The 20010-nt window shown below is 45.3% G+C and overlaps 1 protein-coding gene across 1 annotated transcript in view; it reads left to right on the forward strand.

Moving 5' to 3' along the window:
* Window positions 1-1845: 1845 nt before the first annotated feature.
* The window catches only part of EHHADH (enoyl-CoA hydratase and 3-hydroxyacyl CoA dehydrogenase), a 48135-nt gene continuing 29970 nt past the window's right edge, over window positions 1846-20010 (forward strand). The window contains exons 1-5 of the mRNA XM_004713426.2: window positions 1846-1945; window positions 5451-5554; window positions 7081-7253; window positions 10757-10868; window positions 17517-17621. Of these exons, the coding sequence (XP_004713483.1) occupies window positions 1872-1945; window positions 5451-5554; window positions 7081-7253; window positions 10757-10868; window positions 17517-17621 (568 nt within the window). The 5' untranslated portion in view covers window positions 1846-1871. The remainder of the gene's footprint in view (window positions 1946-5450; window positions 5555-7080; window positions 7254-10756; window positions 10869-17516; window positions 17622-20010) is intronic.

Raw genomic sequence — 20010 nt, forward strand, 5'->3', positions numbered from 1 at the left:
TTTACCTTACAAATCTGGCTAGACCAGAGGATGTACACTGGTACAGATAGGAACTGGAAACACAGGGAATCCAGGACAGATGATCCCTTCAGGACCAGTAGTGAGAGTGGCGATACTAGGAGGGTAGAGGGAGGGTTGGGTGGAAAGGAGGAACTGATTATAAGGATCTACATATAACCTCTTCCCTGGTGGTGGTGGTGGGGGGTTACAGAAAAGCAGGTGAAGGGAGATGTTGGACAGTGTAAGATATGACAAAATAATAATAATTTATAAATTATCAAGGGTTCATGATGGAGGGGGAGCGGGGAGGGAAGGGAAAAATGAGGAACTGATACCAAAAGCTCAAGTAGAAAGCAAATGTTTGGAGAACGATGATGGCAACAAATGTACAAATGTGCTTGACACAATGGATGGATGGATGGATTGTGATGAGTTACATGAGCCCCCAATAAAGTGTTTTCCAAAAAAAGAATAAAAAAAAAACCTATAATCAGTATTTTATCGTAGAAAACTTTTTTCTAAAGCTCCCATTTTGACAAAATGTGAAAACTAGCAACTATTGATGAGAACTCATTATTTTAAATATAAATTGCATTGAATATAAAACAAAAGCTGATTTGCTCTGTAACAATAAGTATAAGAATGAAGAAAATGGACTAAAACTGATTTGTGATGATGAGTGTACATTTCTTGATGTGATTGAGCACTTGAATTGTATGGTATGTGAATTCTATGCCAATAAAACTTTTTGGGGGGAAATGCTAATTTGCTCTGTAAATTTACACCTAAACCACTTTTTTTGGAAGTGGGGGTGGTTCTGTGGGGCTCATTCAGGCAGATTCCTTTGACCCGTTTTTTTGCTGCTTGTTGCCAGGTTTCAAAGCAAAAGTATTTCCCTGTGACCAGGAGCCTGGTTTTATTTTCAAAGAATCTCTTGGAAAATCATTGTTGGTTAAAATTTGTGAATCATCAGTGAACGAAACGATTCCATTACGTTTCCTCTGCAACTTTCGACCGCCTTGTGGTCTGTGGAGCTGTGGGAATTAGCAGCGGCGGATGAAACCTTGTCCTAACTTTTGGAGGGGCACAAAAATAAAGCCTTGTTTATTTTCATAGTCTCTGTCTGTCCCACATTAAGCACGCAGTACATGCGCGCCTTATGAATTAATAGACGAAGGATTCGAAATCTCAACCCTGCAAGACACCAGACTGCAAAGACAAGAAGCTCACAGATCTCAGCAGATGGGCCTTGTGATCCGCAGGATTCTTATACAAATGTGGGCTGATCTTAGTCCATCCACTCACTTGGGTCCAATGTGTGATGTCTTTTTCGTGTTCCAGGTGTGTAACATTGCACATCATCGTCAGGACCCCAAATATCGGTCCCTGTTCAGAAGGGTCGTGAAAAAGTGGACGACAATCGTTGGGCCGACTCCGCAAACCCAGACGTTGTCCTGCGAGGTCAGCCCCTCCGCCTCCGGAGTTTGCAAACCCCGCCTTGGTCACCCGCCCCGCCCCCACGTTTTCCAGGCTCTTCCTGGGTCAGCTTTGTGATGGGAACCAGGTGGGCACCGATAATGAGAAGAGAAGGTCAAGCGTTTACACAGTCCTGCTCTTGGGAGAGAAGGGGGTCTCGGCACAGAGGAGGGTGGGTTGGGAGGACCGGGGGCCGGGGACCCGAGCCGGTGCGCGTGCTGGTGGGCGGTGCCGGGGACGGTGCTTTGGGGGCGGTGCCCGGGGCGGGGCGCGCGTTGGTGGGTGTGCCGGGCTCCCATTGGTCCCGCGAGCGCCCCGCCCCCCGCGGCCTCGAGGTCCTAGCGAGTGGGCAGCGCAGAGCGGCTTTGGGTCACGACCGCGGCGACAGGGGAATCATGGCCGAGTACGTACGGCTGCCCAACTTTCTGGCTCTGATCCGCCTCCGAAACCCGCCGGTCAACGCCATCAGGTAACAGCCTCCCTTAGCTCCCAGCCCAGAGTGGCGGGAACCTCCCCCGGATGGAGCCCCAGCCACGTCCGGGCATTTAATTTTATTTTATTTTAACGCGGTTGGTTGGATTCATCCTCTCCGATAACTCTCGGCTCCCTTTGATTGGTAAGAAACAGGTTGAGGCATATAATCAGTAGGGGATCTGGGTCTGTCGCTGCCACCTGGATCGTGCTTCGAGATCATGAAAATAGAAACTATTCCTGAAAAGCCAAAAGTTGTAAGCAAGCAGCGTTTCAGGACTCGTTTCTTTCCCAAAGTTCCTGATTCAGTGCAGCCCTGCCTGGCCTGGTCCCTCACTCCGCACACGTGTAACTAAGGGCTTTAGAACTAAAATGGTCTAACAGGTCCCCTTGAGTCCGAAGGGACTCGGCAGGCAGCCAGCAACAAGCAAACAGGCTCATCCCCCGCCGTTAATGCCTGACCCGGAGCAGAGAAGTGTCCAGAAAGGCCAGCGTTTTCTCCTGATGTGTTCCAAACCTCAGCCCCCGCCTCTCCCACCTCCATCCGTGACAAAGACCCATGTCAGAATAAGCCTATGAAGTAGCATTTTCTGAAAACCTACCGAGCAGTTTTATCTTCATTTCCTAACTCACCAAGAACATTTTATTTACTTATTATTATTTTTTAAACCCAGTAAGTTTTCAATCTTTGCTGAGTTGGCCAGCCCTGTCTCCTTTCTCCTATATCAACCCTGACCCTCTTCACAAGCAGTGGAGAGACCTCTGGTTTTCAGGGTTCCCTCACAGACAAATGCCTTGCCCACATAACAACCCAGGGTAGACAGACATATAAATGCATAACCCAAACCAAAGTTGTGTGGAAACAACTTACCCTCACCAATGATACAATTGGATATAGTGTATTTTTTTTTCTCGCTCTCCTTAGTTTTAACTATTGGCCACAGACCACAGATTTGATGTGGTGGCCTTCATGCTAAACAACAATGATAAGAAAACTATCCCCCAAAGACCTCTTGTCCAAGAGGCACTTTGGCCTCAGCACATGTGAAATGTTGCCTTTACAGTACTCCAAACCCTGTGCTGGCCATTCCTGGCGGGACTGAGGGAGGAAAATAAGGCCTTCACCCTTGTGACGTTCACACTGCTGCAAGGTGGCGTCACTTTCAGTTGGCCTGGATCTAATAAAGCGCTGTCATTTTTTTTCCCTACTGCCTCTTTTTGATTTTTGGCAAAATGAACCAGAAAATATAAACTCAAAGAGTAAAGGTTGTTGGTTGGTTAAAATGGGCAAAGTCTGTCTTTGCGGTGGCACTGCCTGCCCTGATTGGTCTAACTTGCCTTTTGGACTTCTCAGTACTCGGCAATGGTTCAGAGTCTGTTTCTCACATGGGAACTAATTAACTAGTTGAAGACGAGGTCTTGTTTGGGTTCCTGTAAGAATAAATATTCAGAAGGAACTAGGTGAACGGAAATGAGCTTATGCAAGGACTTGTATCATCTTTATTCCTTGAAGTTGTAACCAGGGTTTCCAACCAGTTCTCCCTGGTTCAGCCATAGCCCCCAAATGGAAACCTGAGCTGACCTGAATTTGTAAAATGTGGGAGAATGTCGTCAGGAGACATCTAGGTCAGTTGGTATAACCTAGTCCACAAAGACAATGTTCTATCGTCAACTTGGATGAGTAGCAGCCGGGGTCTTAAAAGTTTGTGAGCAACCAGCCCTCTAAGATGCCACTATTAGTTTCTCCTTGTCAGAGCAAAGACTCCAGAGGCAGAATGTAGCATTCTAACCACAGTTTCTGCTAGCCTGAGACCAGAAGAACTAGATGGTGCCCATCAATTGCTACTTGATGGCTCTGAAAGGGATCACAACAGATGGTCTTGGACAGAAGAAGGGGGGGAAAAGTAGAGCGAGATTCAAAACCATACAAAAGGCCAGACTTACTGGCCTGATAGAGAGTGTGGAACCTCTGAGACTATGGCCCTTAAACATCCTTCAACCTGGAACTGAGCCGGCTCCTGGAGATCCCCTTTCAGCCAACCATAGACAGGTCTATGAAGTGAACAGTAGCACCCTGGAGGAATGTTCTCCTCTGAGCTCCCACCGAATGAGACCCAAAGGGCAACCTTTGCCCCAAAGCAAAGTTCAGAAGGCAGGGAGGGGCAGGAAAGAAGGCGAAGCCACCTGGGGGAAGCTGGGTAGCATTGGGAGGAAGGCTGTTGCACTGGGGGGATGGTGCTGAATGCCATGAAACAAACGCAGCGGGTGTTCGTTGACTGCAAAACTGATTTCCTCTGTAAGCTTTCAGCCAAAGCACAATGAAATGTGAAAAGAAAAGGGAAAAGGGGGTGATCCAGACGATAACTGGAACACGACACAGTGTGGGTCGCTTCAGGATGGCAGCTTCTTCACTCTACCTTGTTGCCAGGTGCCAGCGAGTCGATGCTGACTCAGCGTTAGTACAACACAACAAAACGCCGCCTGCACCTCTTCACAGTCGTTGCTCTACTTGAGCCTCTTGTTGCAGCCATTGTGTCAATAGATCTTGTTGAGTCGGTCTCTTTTTCACGCACCCTCTGCGTTACCGAGCATGCCGTCCTTCTCCAGGCACTGGCCTCTCCCGACAACACGTCCAGAGTCTGTGAGATGAAGTCTCGCCATCCTTGCTGCTGTTGGGTTGGCTGTACTCCTCCTAAGACAGCATTGTGTAGAAGATCCATGACAAACCTGGGCCCTTCCCCATCACTGCCAATTCAAACACACCTGTGCTTCTTTAGTCTTGCTTATTCGTTGTCCAGCTTTCACGTGCCTATAAACCAGGGAAAATACCAAGGCTTGGGTCAGGCACACCTTAGTCCTCAGGTAATACCCTTGCATTTCAACACTTTAAAGAGGTCTTGTGCAGCAGATTCACCCAATACAATGCGTCCTTTGATCAAGGAGCCAAGCAAGATGAAATCCTTGACAACTGTAGTCTGTTCTCCATTTATCGTGCTGTTATCCATTGGCGCATGAGCGAGCATTTTTGTCTTTTCAACCAACATGTTCAGTTTGAAATTGATCAAACAAACATGCAATCAGGATGCACTGATTGGTGATTTGAATGCAAAAGTTGGAAACAAAAGGGAAGGAACAATAGTTGGAAAATATGGTTTAGAGATAGAAGCAAAGCTGAAGATTGATCACATGATATGTACAGATATGTAATGATATTTTTAAATTGATTACTGTCGACTCTTAGACGGCAGGGTTAAAGCAGAGGGCAGGGAGATAGGTTTGTTTGTTTCAGTGTGAACTCATTTTAACAGCTTAGTGCTTAACTCATAGTAGACACATAATATTTGTTCAACAAATTAATGAAAGCTTTTTATTAACTCAGCGTTCTATTCATTGTGTGTGCTTAATTTTTCACCGGTTAACCAAAGGTGGGGGGCTCTGAGCCATGGTAGAAGTTTAATTCTCATGAATTTGCTTCATGTCATTATTATTTTTCTCCTTTTTAGTGAGACTGTAATCTATAAAATCAAAGAGTGCCTGCAGAAAGCTAGAGAAGACCAAACTGTCAAAGCCATTGTGATATGCGGGGCAGACGGCCACTTCTGTGCAGGTAATGGAGTGTCTCCTTCTCCACCCTTGTCTTTGGATTCCAGCTTCGCCCTGAGATTGGCAGTGGATCAGCTGTCCCTGTAGGTGCTACCTGCCTGTTGTGTTATTGTTGGGCGATGCTGAGTTGATCTTGGCTAGAATCTTTAGAGGACCAAATTACCAAGTCTTTCTCCTTAGAGCAAGCTGGTGGGGTGAACTGCCAGCTTTCGGGTTAGCAGCCAAGTGTTTAATTTTTGGGGTCACCAGGGTGCCTCTACCTTGTTACTCCAATTCATTGCCACCAGTCAATTCTGACTCCTAGGTGGGTGATCGATAAGGGAGTCTTGAGTAAGAGTGAATGACAGTCTGGATAAAGACACATGAGCCCATCTCAGAATTGTGATCTTTGGAGGAGGACCCCTGTTCCCCTACTCTGAACTTGAAAAGCGGGGGAGGAGTGCATCCCTGAGAACAACCAACCACACAGACGCAGAGGGCACCATTTGCCCTCCGATCAAGGTCTGAAGACCAGGTCAAGGGTGAAAGAAACATGAACGGACATGGTAAGCACAGGGAGCATGTGGAGAGAGTCCACTGCGGTCGAGGTCATGAACCTAAATGTGTGTGCATGGTTGAAGAGAAAACCAGTTTGCTCTCTCAACCTTTATTCGAATCCTAATGAAAAGTAAAAGCACAAACAACTCACCCCCGCCCAAAGATGGAGCACGGCCCGTCACTTGGCAAAGACAGACATTCCAAGATTACAGCATTCCTGATAGAGATTTAAGGATTTTCTCTCCTATCTTTCTACATTTCCAGAGTACTTGTTTCATCACTGTTTCTCCAATCAAGAAATGGAACATTTCACGGGTCTTGAGAGGCCTGAGATTCCTTATGCATTATCATTGTTTAGGAAGCTTTAAGTCTCTGTGGTGTTGGAAAAAAAATTTTTTTTTCATTGTAGATATTTCCCTTTATTTCTAAAAATTTGCTAGTATGAAACACATTCCCAAGAGTAAGCTTGTTAGGTCAAAGAGCCTTTTAATTTTTAATTTTGCTAGATATTTCCAAATTACTTTTGATAGAGGTAGTAATAACTCGTATTTTCTGTAATTTATGTGAAAATGCATTTTTACACATCTTATATAATTTCACACTTTAATGATTTGGTCAACTATGTTTTAATGCCATTTAATTTGCATTTCCTTGATTAGTGGGGTGTTCAAGCATCATGTATTTCCTCATTTGTTTATTTAAATCATTTTATTGGGGGCTCTTACATCTCTTTTCATAATCCATACATATACCCATTTTGTCAAACACAGGTGATGAAAATTTAGTCATGGATGTTAGTGATAATTGTACCACATAATTCACATAATTGGTATCATTGGATTGTGCACGTGACAGAAATGTTGCATCACCAAGTGTTGTGTTATCTGTATTTTTACAAAAGCTGCAACAAAAAGCAACCTTCCTTGTTGCTATGTAACAAAGCCCACGTCTTTCTCAACTTACCCCACCTTTGGATTTTGTCTTTGTCCTTAGGTGCCGACATCTATGGCTTCAGTGCTGAAAGGTCCTTTGGCATCTCATTGGGAAATATAGTAGATGATATTCAAAGAAGTGAGAAACCGATGGTGGCGGCGATTCAAGGCACAGCGTTGGGAGGGGGCCTAGAGCTGGCCCTTGGCTGTCATTATAGGATTGCCCATGAAGAGGTAATACTGCACATCACGTGGGACTGGTGGTGTGGACTTCTCTTTAAGGCCAGCTCTAAATGCTGCCATAGCATCAGAGATGATCGTCCGTGAATGGTTTGTTTATTAGTTGATAACTCCTGGGTCCCTCCAGTAGTGGTGTTTGGATGGTATGTACAGTGGTCCAAACCCAACCCAACCCACCGCCATCAAGTCCTTTCTGAATTGTAGTGACCCTAGAGGGCAAACTAGAGCAATTATCATTAGCCAACACACATTTTGGTGCCTCAAATGCTAGACCTGTTTCTGGCTATATGTGACTTGCTGATTCCAAAAATAGCACCAATCGGCTGTAGTTGTTGAGATACAGAACACATGCCATGTACCACTCTTCACTTTACTCACCTATAAAATGTAAGGATATTTTTATTTTATTTTTTATTAAAATACCATTTTATTGGGGGTTCTTATAACTCTGTCTCCCTTCCCCGATGACTTCTGTTGTTCTTTCCACTGGAGGGGTGTGTGTGGTTATATGTCGATCATCGTGAGCAGTTCCCCATTCCTCCCCTTCTCTTCACCCCCTTCCCCCTACCCTTCTGTTATCGCTTTCCCATTCCTGGATTCTGCGTGTCATGAGCCCTTATCTCTCACCTAAATCTGTGTACATGTTCTGGTCTAACCCGCAGTGAGAGGCAGCACTGGGGTCATGATAGTGGGGGGTGAGGAAGCCTCAAGGAACCAGAGGAATAGTGTGTGTTTCATCGTGCTATACTGCACCCTGGTTAACTCATCCCTTCCCTGTGACCCCCTCCATGGGGGGATGTCCCATTGTCTACAGATGGGCTTTGAGTCTCTGCTTGTTCTCAACAAAATGTTTTTGTTTGTTCGTTATGGGTCTTCTGATGCCTGTTATCAGTCCCGATGATGCCTCATGATTGTACTGGCTGGTGTGCTTCTTCCACGTGGGCTTGTTGCTTCTCTGCTAGATGGCCTCTTATTTAACTTCAAGCCTTTAAGACCCCAGATGCTATATCTTTTATTAGCCAGGCACCATCAGCTTTGTTCACCACATTTGCTTATGCACCCATTTTGTGTATGGAGGGTGAGCATCACAGAATGCCAGTTTGTTAGTACAAAGCGTTCTTGTATTAAGGGAGGGTACAGGATATTTTTATGTAGTGTTAGCTAGCCTGAAATGCTTCCAAAGCATTGGTTCACTTTGATTAGAAACTGGATAGCAGGCAGTTCCAAATGGTTAGCTTGAAAAGGGGCCAGAAGTAAGAGTTCCTGTACAATAAATAAGGAGCCTTGGGGGATGGTGGGTTATGTGTTTGACTGCTAAACACAAGGTCAGCTGTTCGAGCCCACCAGCTGCTCGGCAAAAGAAAGATGAGGCTTTCTGCTCCCCTAAAGATTTACAGCCCCAGGAACCCACCAGAGAACTTCTGCTCCGTTTTAGGGCTGCTATGAGACGTGATGACTGGCTGGCAGTGAGTTTGGTACAATAAGTAGAGATGCAAATGGTCCGAAACCCAAGATGGGGCTGTCAGAGTTCAAACTCCTCTATTAAAATTAAAATGTTCCACTCTTGCTCTAAAATGGCCTAATTTGTCCACCTCTGCACAAGAACTCTTAAAAGAGAAGTTAGACTTTTTCTTAAGAAGAAGCTTGGAGTCATCCTCACCTCTGAAACATTTCACACAAATTGTCCATTGACTTTTGTGTATTAAAATGTGTTAAAAAATGTTTGCTGCAAAATTTGAATAAGAAAAATTTAGATCTTTAAAATATTTATGAAAATTCCTATGGAGTCTTATATTTTTGACACTCTGAACTGCCGCACCCCCCCCTCCCCCTCATTGTATGTGCCTTTTCAGCTTTCTTTTTTATTTTGCGTTCTTCTCGAGCGGCGCTCCAGCTTTGCAGCATCTCACCTGCAGGCTCTGTAAATGGTGCACAGACTCCCGGACCAAAAAGAAAACCCGCTAACTCAGTCACCCCACAGGACAGAGAAGAATCTTTACATCTTTTAAAGGCTGCAGAGTGACTAGCAGGTTTGAACCACCGACATGATTGGAAGCTCTATCCCTAACCAACTACCTAGCCACATGGGTCCATATGCAGTTTCTCTGGGAAGTCCTTTAATACCGAATTCTTTTTCAAATGTTTCTTACCTTTCTAGTCTTATCCTGTAATTTGTGAGTCTGAACTCTTCTCATATTTAAAACTAGGATGGTAAATAAATAAATTAGTATAACTTAAAAGTTATACTTTTATGAAAATAGATTTGAATACCTACCTAAGAAACGAGAGCTGTTGCCATCTATCCAATACAATTTTATGAATCAATGCCGCAAACAACCCTAGGACTAGGCCTAAACATCAAGAAAAAAAATATTTTTTTTCTTTTTTGAACTGTGTTATTTTCTGGGCTGTATAAAAGTTTTTAATTTTCATGAAAACCAATTTAATTCTATTTCTCCTTTTTGCACGTGTTTCTGATGTCATATCTAAAATACTGTTGCCTAAACCCGCCCTTGTAATATATTGGACTGTTAACCACAAGGTCAGCTGCTCAAACCTACCATCCACTTCAGAAAGATGAGGTTTTCTGCTTCTATGAAGATTTGCAACTTAAAAAAGAAAATTGCAGATTTGGAAGCCACAGGGGCAGTTCTGCTCTGGCCTATAGAATTACCAGGAGTCAGAATGTACTTGACGGTGCGGATTCATTCTCACGAAGGCGGATTACTCTTATGCAGACTTCTAAGAAATTAATAACCATAGATAGTAGTTTCCCAGTGCTGCTGTAACAGCTTAACTGACAGAGAAATTAATTTCTCCCAGTGCAGGCTAGACTGCCAAATCTAGGACACCCGCTCCCAGAGGGCTCTCCCGGCCTCTGGGCTTGGGAGGAAGGTCCCAGTCTCTCTCCGCCTGCTTTCCTCGGTTCTTTCGCTCCCTCCCGGCCATCGAGTCCTGTGGCCTCTGTCTTCCCCTCTCTGCGCTTGCTATTTCTCTGCCCAATCTGCTCCTTTATATCTCAAAAGTAACACCGATGGCTTCCTTAACCTACCAAAGAAAGAACCCTATTCCCAAACAGAAATACATTTAGATGCATGATTCCTTTTGATTGAGAACTTCTGTGCGTGGTCCAACTTCATTGTCAGACAAACAGTTTGAAATATGTTTTCCCATCCTGGGGGTTGGCTCTTTACTTTCCTGTGCCGCCTGATTCTGCCCGGGCCCCGGGGAACTGTGCCCTTTTTTGTGGACTGGTGAGTCGTAGCAGAGTCAGAGAAAAGGGTGCCCGAATGCTAGAGATGTGTTTCAGCTCATCCGCTGGAGGACAGCACAGCTGTTTACCAAGCAGGGATTGGGCCGCACAGATTTTCCCTGTATTAACCCTTGTTGGGTTCCAGGGAGCAGAGTTCTTGAGGGATGGGAAATCCAGGGGAATGCTTGCTTTGATTGTGAACATTCCTCATTCTAATTGCCTGTGTGTCTTCAATCTTTGGTAGGTGAAAGTCGGCCTCCCGGAAGTCACACTTGGCATTCTTCCTGGTGCCAGAGGAACCCAGCTTCTTCCCAGACTCACCGGGGTTCCTGTTGCACTTGATCTAATCACCTCAGGTCAGTACTCAATGCCAACCAACAGCCATCACAGAACAAATCTTGCCCTTAGCCGAATACTCCTATGTAAAGAACCGGGCTGAGATTTAGAGAAATCTTGGTTTAATCATTAATTAGATACATTAACTTTTCTGAATTTCAATCTTCTCATCTGTGAAGTGCAAAGAATTACCTTCTCTCTGAAATAGTATCACGAAGCTCAAACGTGATAGCTTTCGGAATGAAAGTGTATACAACGCCGTCACCAAAGGTAAAGCTTTTTTATGTTCCAAACATCTCTTCAGAAAAAGAGAGTGCATTATACTCAGGTCCAATATAAATAACTGAAATGGGATTCTTTTAGGAAGATTTTTATTTTTCTGTAGAATTGACTTCATTTTCTTATTTCTCAAGTATTAAGATATTAACTGTAAGTGGAAGCTTTTCTTTTTCAATATTGAAAACATTAGAGACCCCGACCTTATTATCAAATATCATCACACAAATATATAAAAAGATTTTCTGTTGGGGTAAAATTAGAAGAAAGGAAGAAAAAAAAAAAATATATATATATATATTCTAAACAAGTAAAACAAATGACCAGCCCTTGGGGCCGGCCCCTTTACTCTTCTGTGCCTCAGAAGAGTATCTGCAGAAGAACGTATCTCTGCAGCCAGAATGTTCTTTAGAGAGAGGACCGTGGACCTTCAGCTCTAGACTTTGGGTGTGTGGCGAAGGGGGACCAGCCCTTAGAGAAGGAGCTCATGCTCAGTAGACGAGAGGGTCAGTGAGAGAGAAGAAGACCTTCCTTGAGATGGAGTGGCACCAAGCGGGCAACGGTGGGCTCGAACTTGGCTGTGGGTGAGTCTCGTGCGTGACTGGGCACCGTTAGGGCTGTTGTACTTGGGGTCCCTAGGAACTGGCGCGACGCATCTAACGACAGCTACCACCTGGCATGTGAAGATTAAATAATACGTGCACTGTGCACCTCATGGCATGGATGTACTTAGAGAACATCATGCTGAGTGAAATTAGTCAAGCACAAAAGGGTATGTATTGTATGAGGCCACTGTTATATAGCAACAGTGGAGACAAAGGTTTTCAGACCCTGCACAACAGGCTTTGATGGTTGCCAGGGTGGGAGGGGAAGGAGGGAGGATGAAGTGATAGACGAGAGGGCTGGCAGGTGCTAACCTGGCTGGAGGGAAGGGGTTATCCTACGGAGGGAGATGAGAGAAAAGGGGGAAGGCAGGTGAAGCCATTGGAGGTTTGATAAGTAGGTTACATTGTTGAATGCAAAATTGATGACCTGGACATATTTTCAAGGTGGGCCATCAGGGTGTTGTGAGGCCTCGTAGCTGCAATGTGAGAGAGTGAGAGAAGTCCCAGTGGCATCAAATGGCCTGAGCAGCCAGAGGCTGTGTCCATTGCTGAGGCAGGGGAGTCTGCATGTAGAGTACACGGAAGGGATTCGTTTGCATATGGGTTGCAGCACAATGCAAAGAAAACCCAAGTCCTGCACGAGTAGAAACATCACGATAAATGGAGCCAAGATTGAAGTTGTCAAGGATTTCACCTTGCTTGGATCCACCATCCATGCTCGTGGAAGCAGCAGTCAGAGTAGGCATTGCAGTGGGTAACTTGGCGGCACAAGAGCTCTTTAAAGTATCGAAAAGCAAAGAGGTTCCTTTGAGGACTAAGGTGCACCTGACCCAAGTCATGGTATTTTCACTGGCCTCGTGTGCATGACTAAGGAAGACCAAAGCGGGATCGCTGCATTTGAGTTACGGTGCTAGCAAATACCGCAGGGACTGTGCACTGGCAAACGAACACACAGATCGACCTTGGAAGAGGTCCAGCCGGGATGCTGCTCAGATGCAACGATGGGCAGAATTCCTCTCACGTACTCTGGACGTGTTGTCAGGGGAGACCAGTCCCTGGAGAAGGACCTCCTGCTTGGTGCAGGAGAGGGCCGCTGAGAAAGAGCAGCCCTTCGACCAGATGGATTGACACAGTGGCTGCATAATCAGTTCGAGCACAAAGGACAATTGTGAAGGTGGCACAGGACCTGCCAGTGTGTCCTTCGGTTGGACATAAGGTCGCTGTGGGTCAGCACCGACCTGACACCTAGCAACAATACCAGCATGAGACACCCAAGTGGAGGTGTCAAATAAACAGCCATGTACACTGGCCTAGCATTCAGGGGCGAGGGCTGAGCGCCTCTTAGCCTCTGCTTACTCATTACTTCAGGTAGATTACTTGGTACAAAGAAGGCATTTGGTAGAATAGACTTGACACCATGGATGTACGTATGGATTGTGATAAGAGTTGTACAAGCCCCCAATAAAATGGTGTTAAAAAAAAAAAGACATTTGGTAGATCTCAGCTGTGGTGGTTAGAATAGTGCCCTCCTCTCCCTTCAAAGACATCCACACCCAAATCCCCTGAACCTCTGAGCCTGCCGCTGTAGTTCAAAGATACGTGGTAGATTTGATTAGTTAAGGATCTTGAGTTGGGGGATTGTCTTAGATTGTATTGGGTGGGCCCAATAAAGTGATTCTTAGAAGAGGAAGACAAGGGTTCAAAGCTGAGAAGACGAGCCGCTACTGGCCCTTGTAGGTGGAGGAAGGGGCCACACACCAAAGACAGAAGCCAGAAAGGACAAGGAAATGCATTTTCCCCTAAGCTTCCAGACTCATCTTAGACATTTGACCTCCTATAGAATACGAAAGAGGAGTTGGAAAAACTAATCACACTAAATTTATTTCTTCAGTAAAGTCGTTTGACTTTACGGCTGTGGTACATTCACTTTTAAGAATGTGCACTCTTTTGAGGACCTGAAGTGGGATTCACAATGAGATGATGACAAGACACTCGGAGCACCGGAGACAGTTCACTCTGCAAAAGGACGAATGGAAAGCAAGCAGATAGCGAGGAAACCAGAATAGTGTGAAATGAGTCTGCGCTCTAAGGCTTTCAGAATTAAAGCATGTGGCAGAATACTGAGGAATGTTTTGGACCTGTTTTCAGTAGTGAATCTGAAATCCAAGGGTATCTTGAGGGAAATCAAGAAGAAAATTGACTTCTTTTACAAAGAGAAGTAAAATGAATTTAGATAGGCCTTTTTCTAAACCTCTGCATATAGAACGAGCACCATTAGTAACATGCTAGAGATCAGAAAGAAGAATTTGATGGATTGTGTTTTGATTCAGAAGAAAGGTAGCATTTGAACCATATCTTTTTAGGTAGCCGTACAACTTTAAGGGTTGCTGGAGGTACGTGGTTAAAGCGCTCAGGTACTAACCTGGAGGTCTGCGGTACAAACCCGCCAGCCGCTCTGCAGGAGAAAGCTGAGGCAGATGACTGCCATGATGACCGCCTTGGACCCCCGTGAGGCGGTTCTACTCTGTGCATCAGAATTGATTCAGTGACAGTGAGTTTGACCTCTGGGGGGTCCAATTTTAGAATGACACGTGGGGAGGAGTCTGTGTAGAAAATATCAGAAGAAACCTGGAAAAAATTGAGCTTGCTCAGGTAAGAGAAGAGGTGTCTCACCGTCACTTGCCATGGTGCCGTCTCTTGCTGGAGGCCATTAGAGGATGGTTGTTCTCTACACTGAGGGTGACTCAAGAAAAACCAGTTTAAGCTTGAGCCTGAAGATGTGGGCTGGTTGTACAGCCCCGTGTCTTTAGGGACTGGGGTGTCTGAAACAGTGCAAAAGAACCCAGCGTCTCGGACTTTGGGCCTCGACTTAAATCTTAGCTCAGTACAAGAACGGTTTGTTCTAATTATGTGGCACTGTATGATACTCACCTTCGTGGCACAATCGCTGAAGACAAAACGGGTGCATAAGCAAATGTGGTGAAGAAAGCTGATGGTGCCCAGCTATTAAAAGATGTAGCGTCTGGGGTCTTAAAGGCTTGAAGCCAAATAAGCGACCATCTAGCAGGGAAGCAACAAAGCCCACATGGAAGAAGCGCACCAGCCTGTGTGACCATGACGTGTTGACAGGAAGAGGATCAGAAGTTCAGAAACAAGCAATCACATTGACATGAAGGAGCGTGGACAAAGGGGAGACCCAAAACCCACCTGTAAGATAACTAGTCAGTGGCACAGAAGGGCCAGATGGAAGTGATGTTAAATCCAGGGAGTGATATAGCACTGATGAAACACGGAACTATCTTCTAGATCAGTGGCTCTCAATCTTCCTAATGCTGTGACCTTTTAATACACCTCATGTTGTGGTGACCCCCCCAACCATAAAATTATTTTCATTGCTACTTCATCACTGTAATTTTGCTACTGTTATGAATCAGGCGACCCCTGTGAAAGGGTCGTTCAACCCCCAAAGGGGCTGTGACCCACAGGTTGAGAACCACTGCTCTAGATTGTTAATATTTCCTCCCCTGACTATTATGGTCTTTGCTTTACCTCTTTAATCTTGTTAGATCTGTGTATGTTCATTTGTATAATTAGGAGTGTTCGATGCATGTAAGCCAAGATAGATAACCCATCAGAAACAGTAATGAGAGTAATGATTCCCTGAGGGTACAGGAAGAGGGGGTGAAGGAGAGCTAATAGCAATGATGACTATAACCCCACTAGAGGGGAATGAACAACAGAATTGCAGGTGAATGGATATATGGGATGGTGTAAGACACGGCCAAAACAATAATAATAATAATAGTTGCTGGGCTGCAGTTTGGGGAAAGGAGGTGATAAAGGGGAGCCAATATCAAGAGTTCAAGAAGAAAGAAAATGTATTGAAACTGATGGTAACAATTGTAAAATGGTGTTTGATATTATCTGTAAGAGCTCCCAAGAAAATGATTAATAAAAAAAAAGAAAGAAAGAAAAAGTGCCCGGCATCTCATGGACTCTGGGAGAGCATTCGTGGTACATTCTTCCGCTTTAGGAAATCCGGCCCAGAAGGAGTCATTACAACTGAAGAAACTGTGGGCAGTCCCGGTCTCTTCTGCTTTGTTGTCCCAAGGAGTCTTTTCGTTTCCACCCTCCTTTCTGTGCACTTGGTCCCTTGAACTTGGGTAGGCGGACATACTCACCCCCACCAAGTGGTTGTCATATGTGGCAGCAGATTTCAAAGCGTGCTTTCTAAGGCAATTCCAAAAAAACCGGCCCAAATGTTGCCGCTACAGAGTACCCCTGCCCAGAGTCATCAAACTGTCTAGCTGCCAAAGAAAGCCCACACCGGGCTCTTTGAAGCACTAATTAGAACCAGGGAGGGAGGCTTCGTCTCAGAGACATCTGGCACCACAGTCTACCATCAGAGCCTGGTCTGATGATTGCCCTTCAGAAGGCAGGATGGTGCTGGGGACCAAGCAAGCCACGTGTCAGATCTCCCCGCCGATCCTGTGCTGGGATGCTTCATGCTCTGTTCTCTACCCTCGGCTAACGCATATGCAGGTCAAATAATACCTAAGGGGAAAAAATAATAATACCTAAGAAACACCTGGGGGAATTCTGGAACGATGCAAACCCTCACCAAACTGCTGTAACCCAACCCCTAGAGCTGTGAGTAGAATCAAGGAGCCAGCAGCACTGCTGGACCGGAGACGCTGGTGGCACCAGCCCTGCCAGACACTGGGGGCGCCATCCATGAAATGCACCTGGAGCCACGGGTCTGCAGGAACACTATACCCTGGTCTTCCCTGCTTCCTTTTCGGCTCATACAGGAGAGGGCAGGGCTGCCACGCTCACACAGGAGCGATCCCACAGACTTAAGGATGTGCTGAGATGCGGGGAAGCCCACCAATGGCAAAAGTCCACCCTCTCCGGTCTTGTTATTTTGAGTGTAATTGTGCTATCATGTCCTCTTAATAATTGTCTTCCTGTCATGCCAACTATGTTTGTGTGGGGCGCCAAGTCTGTTTTCGTGGTAATCAGCCAGCTCTTGAGAGTCAAGCCCAGCTCCTGAAAGCCCTGGTGTCTCAGAGCAGCCCTGGGGGCGCTCCTGGCTGTGGCCTTTTGGGGTACCTGTGGGTAGGTCAGAACCAGCAACCGCTGGCACGTCAGGTTAAGGCACCGACCACTGCTACTACTCTGTAACATTATTTCTATTGTTATAAAAAACACTAACCCTTTCCCATCTTTCATCACATGGACTTACGTTCCTGTAGAGCAGTGGTTCTCAACCTTCCTCATGCCGCGACCCTTTCGTACAGTTCCTCCTGTTGTGGTGACCCCCCAACCATCAAATTATTTTTGTTGCTACTTCATCACTGTCATTTTGCTATGGTTATGAATCGGGCGACCCCTGTGAAAGGGTCGTTCGATCCTCAAAGGGGTCGTGACCCACAGGTTGAGAACCGCTGCAGTGTAGAGCCTTATAGTTTATGAAACGCTCTCACATATATTATTCTAACCAAATATTCAGAATTACTCAGGTAAGTGTAATTATTCCCGTTTACCCGTTCTGGTCGAGGCTGCAGACCTTCACCGTCACACAAGCTCCACCGTCACAAAGGTGGAGCAGGTGCTGGAATCCAAGTTTTGTGGTTACCGACTGCTTTCTCTAGCACGGCAACCACTGTTGTCCTAGTTCTTTAGAAATAAGTGTTGATGGCCAAGCAGATAGCCTTCCCTGCTGGGCAATGCAGCTGCTTTAATCTCACCGAGTTCTTTGGCTTGTTCCATTTTGATTTGTTTTAGGAAGACATGTCTTGGCCCGTGAAGCACTGAAGCTGGGTATTCTGGATGAAGTCGTAAAGTCCGACCCTGTGGAAGAAGCAATCAAATTAGCCCAGAGAGTGTTGGGTAAGAACATCGAAATAGCACACGATTGGAAACAAGTTAACTGTCCATTTTCATAAAGAATCGCGGCAGTATCTTATAGTGCATCCATCCGACAGAATGGGCTACACCTTAAAAGCGAATGAGAAACTCTTTAGGAACATATATGGTATGGTCTCCAGAATATAGTACCAAGTGCAACAACAAAAAATCCTTGTTTAAAGTGTTTTAATCATTCGTGTAGCCAAAAAGGGGAGAGTGGGGTAGAACATATCTGTGAGGAGGACGTGCCTTTGTACTTGTTTGTCTTGGCATTAAGTATGCTGGACGGATTCACAAGAAATGGCTGCCTCTGGGGTCGGGGGTGGACAACTAAGGGAAGCAGCCAGAAGGAGACTTTTCACTATCTACTATTTTGTACCTTTTCAGTTTTTAGCACATGGATTTATTTCTCTTTGAGAAATCTAATTAAGCAAAAACAAGGAAACAGTGTTTCAACCAAGGGAAGACAGGCTCTACAAGGACCACAGTAAAGCCCAGAGCCTTTAGAATTCCTATCTCTGAAAACCAAGTTACTTCTCTCATTGGTCTCTCCTCCAGGGACCATGGATGGCATTTCTTTAAGACTTATTTGGAGTGAGTTACTTTCTCCTTCTTTTTCGATACTAATCCTTTCGTGCTGAAATCCAGCAGGGTGACAGTCTTAGATGATCAAGTAGGAGCGGGTTAAAGATTGTCAGAAGAAATAACCCCGATGTTGCTGTGGCCTCAGTGTTGCACTACTAACTCCAAGATTGGCTGTTCCAACCCACCAGCCCCTCTGAGAGAGCCTGATGAGACTGCCTGCTCTTGTAGAGATGGATAGTCTTGGAAACCCTGGATAGGGTCACTAAGAATTGGGATCTTCTCAGGGGAGTGAGTTTGGGGTGGTATCATTTCAATAGTTTCTAAGACCGCCAATTTCAACAGGAAGTTTTTTTCTTGACAGAGGTTTCTACTTTCAGATTTGAGAGTTAAATTACCTTAAATCTGTGCAATCCAGGAGTAGTCCTGGTGGTGTAGTGGGGTTATGCATTGGGCTGCTAACTGCAAGGTCAGCAGTTCGGAACCACCAGCTGCTCCTAGGAGAAAGACAGACAGGGCTTTCGACTTCTGTAAAGTTAGTCTTGGAAATCCACACGGGCAGTTCTACCCTGCCCTATAGGGTCACTACGGTCCCCATTCACTAGATGGCAGTGTTTGGTTGGTTTGCGTGCAATCCAACAACAATTACACAGTTTGGCCACTTGGTGGCATCCTAACATTGAAGAATCGTATGCTTTAAAACCTGGTCAATTCACCTGGTGACAGTAGGGAAATTGTTCTGAGCTTTCAACTCTACGGTCAATCACCTAACTATTTGACATTGCAATCATGAAGGCACATATAGAAATATGCAGAACGTTATGATGTAAAATATTTAAAAAGCATAGCTGCTTGTATTCTGTATTATTACGGCCACATGCAGTATGTATGGGAGGAAGAAAAGAATGAAACATTTCCCACCAAGTGATCTTGCTGTTTCCAGCGTGAGGTGAGTACAAATTTCTAATCATTTCTAAGTGATTTTTGTTTTGATTTCCCCCCCCCCCAGCTCTATCGAGCTATAATTCGCACATAATAAAATCCACCCGTTTTAAGTGGAACGTTTGATGAATTTTCGTAATTATGTGCAGTTATGTAACCACCCCATAATCAAGATGGAGTTCTACCCCCTAAAGAAGCATGATTGTGTCTCTTCCCAGGCACTGCCCTCTGCCGCAGGCCCCGCTGGTCTGCTTTCTGTTGCGGTGTGCAAACAAAAACCAAGCTCACTGCCAGAGTTGATTCTGACTCACAGCTTCAGAGCGACCCTCCAGGACAGGGCAGAACTGCCCCTGTGGGTTTCCGAGACTGTATCTCTTTATGGGAATAGAAAGCTCTGTCCTCGTCTCTTGGAGCAACTGCTGGTTCCGAACTGCTGATGTTGCACTTAGCAGCCCAATGCATAACCACTATGCCATCAGGGATCCTTGATATAGTTTTGCCTGTTTTATGGTTTCCTGTAGATGGATCATACACTGTCCCATATAGCCTGTGTCTGACTTCTTTCACGTAGCACAGCATTTGTGAGGTTCACCTATGCTGTTGCAGGCATTAATATCTGATTATTTTCATTACTGACTAGTATTCCAAGTTGTGTGGATCCACTACAATTAGTTTATCCATTTTTGAATAATGGACATTTGAGTTGTTTCTACTTTGGGGTTACCCAAGCCTTTGTAAGCTTTAAACAAAAATCATTTTATTGGGGGCTCTTACAGCTCTTATCACAAGCCAGCCATCCATCCATTGTGTCAAGCACATTTGTACCTATGTTGCCATCATCCTTTAT

Source organism: Echinops telfairi, unplaced genomic scaffold (assembly GCF_000313985.2).
Source record: "Echinops telfairi isolate 266 unplaced genomic scaffold, ASM31398v2 ScPeMD7_7407;HRSCAF=8445, whole genome shotgun sequence".
In the NCBI taxonomy this organism is placed as follows: Eukaryota; Metazoa; Chordata; class Mammalia; order Afrosoricida; family Tenrecidae; genus Echinops; species Echinops telfairi.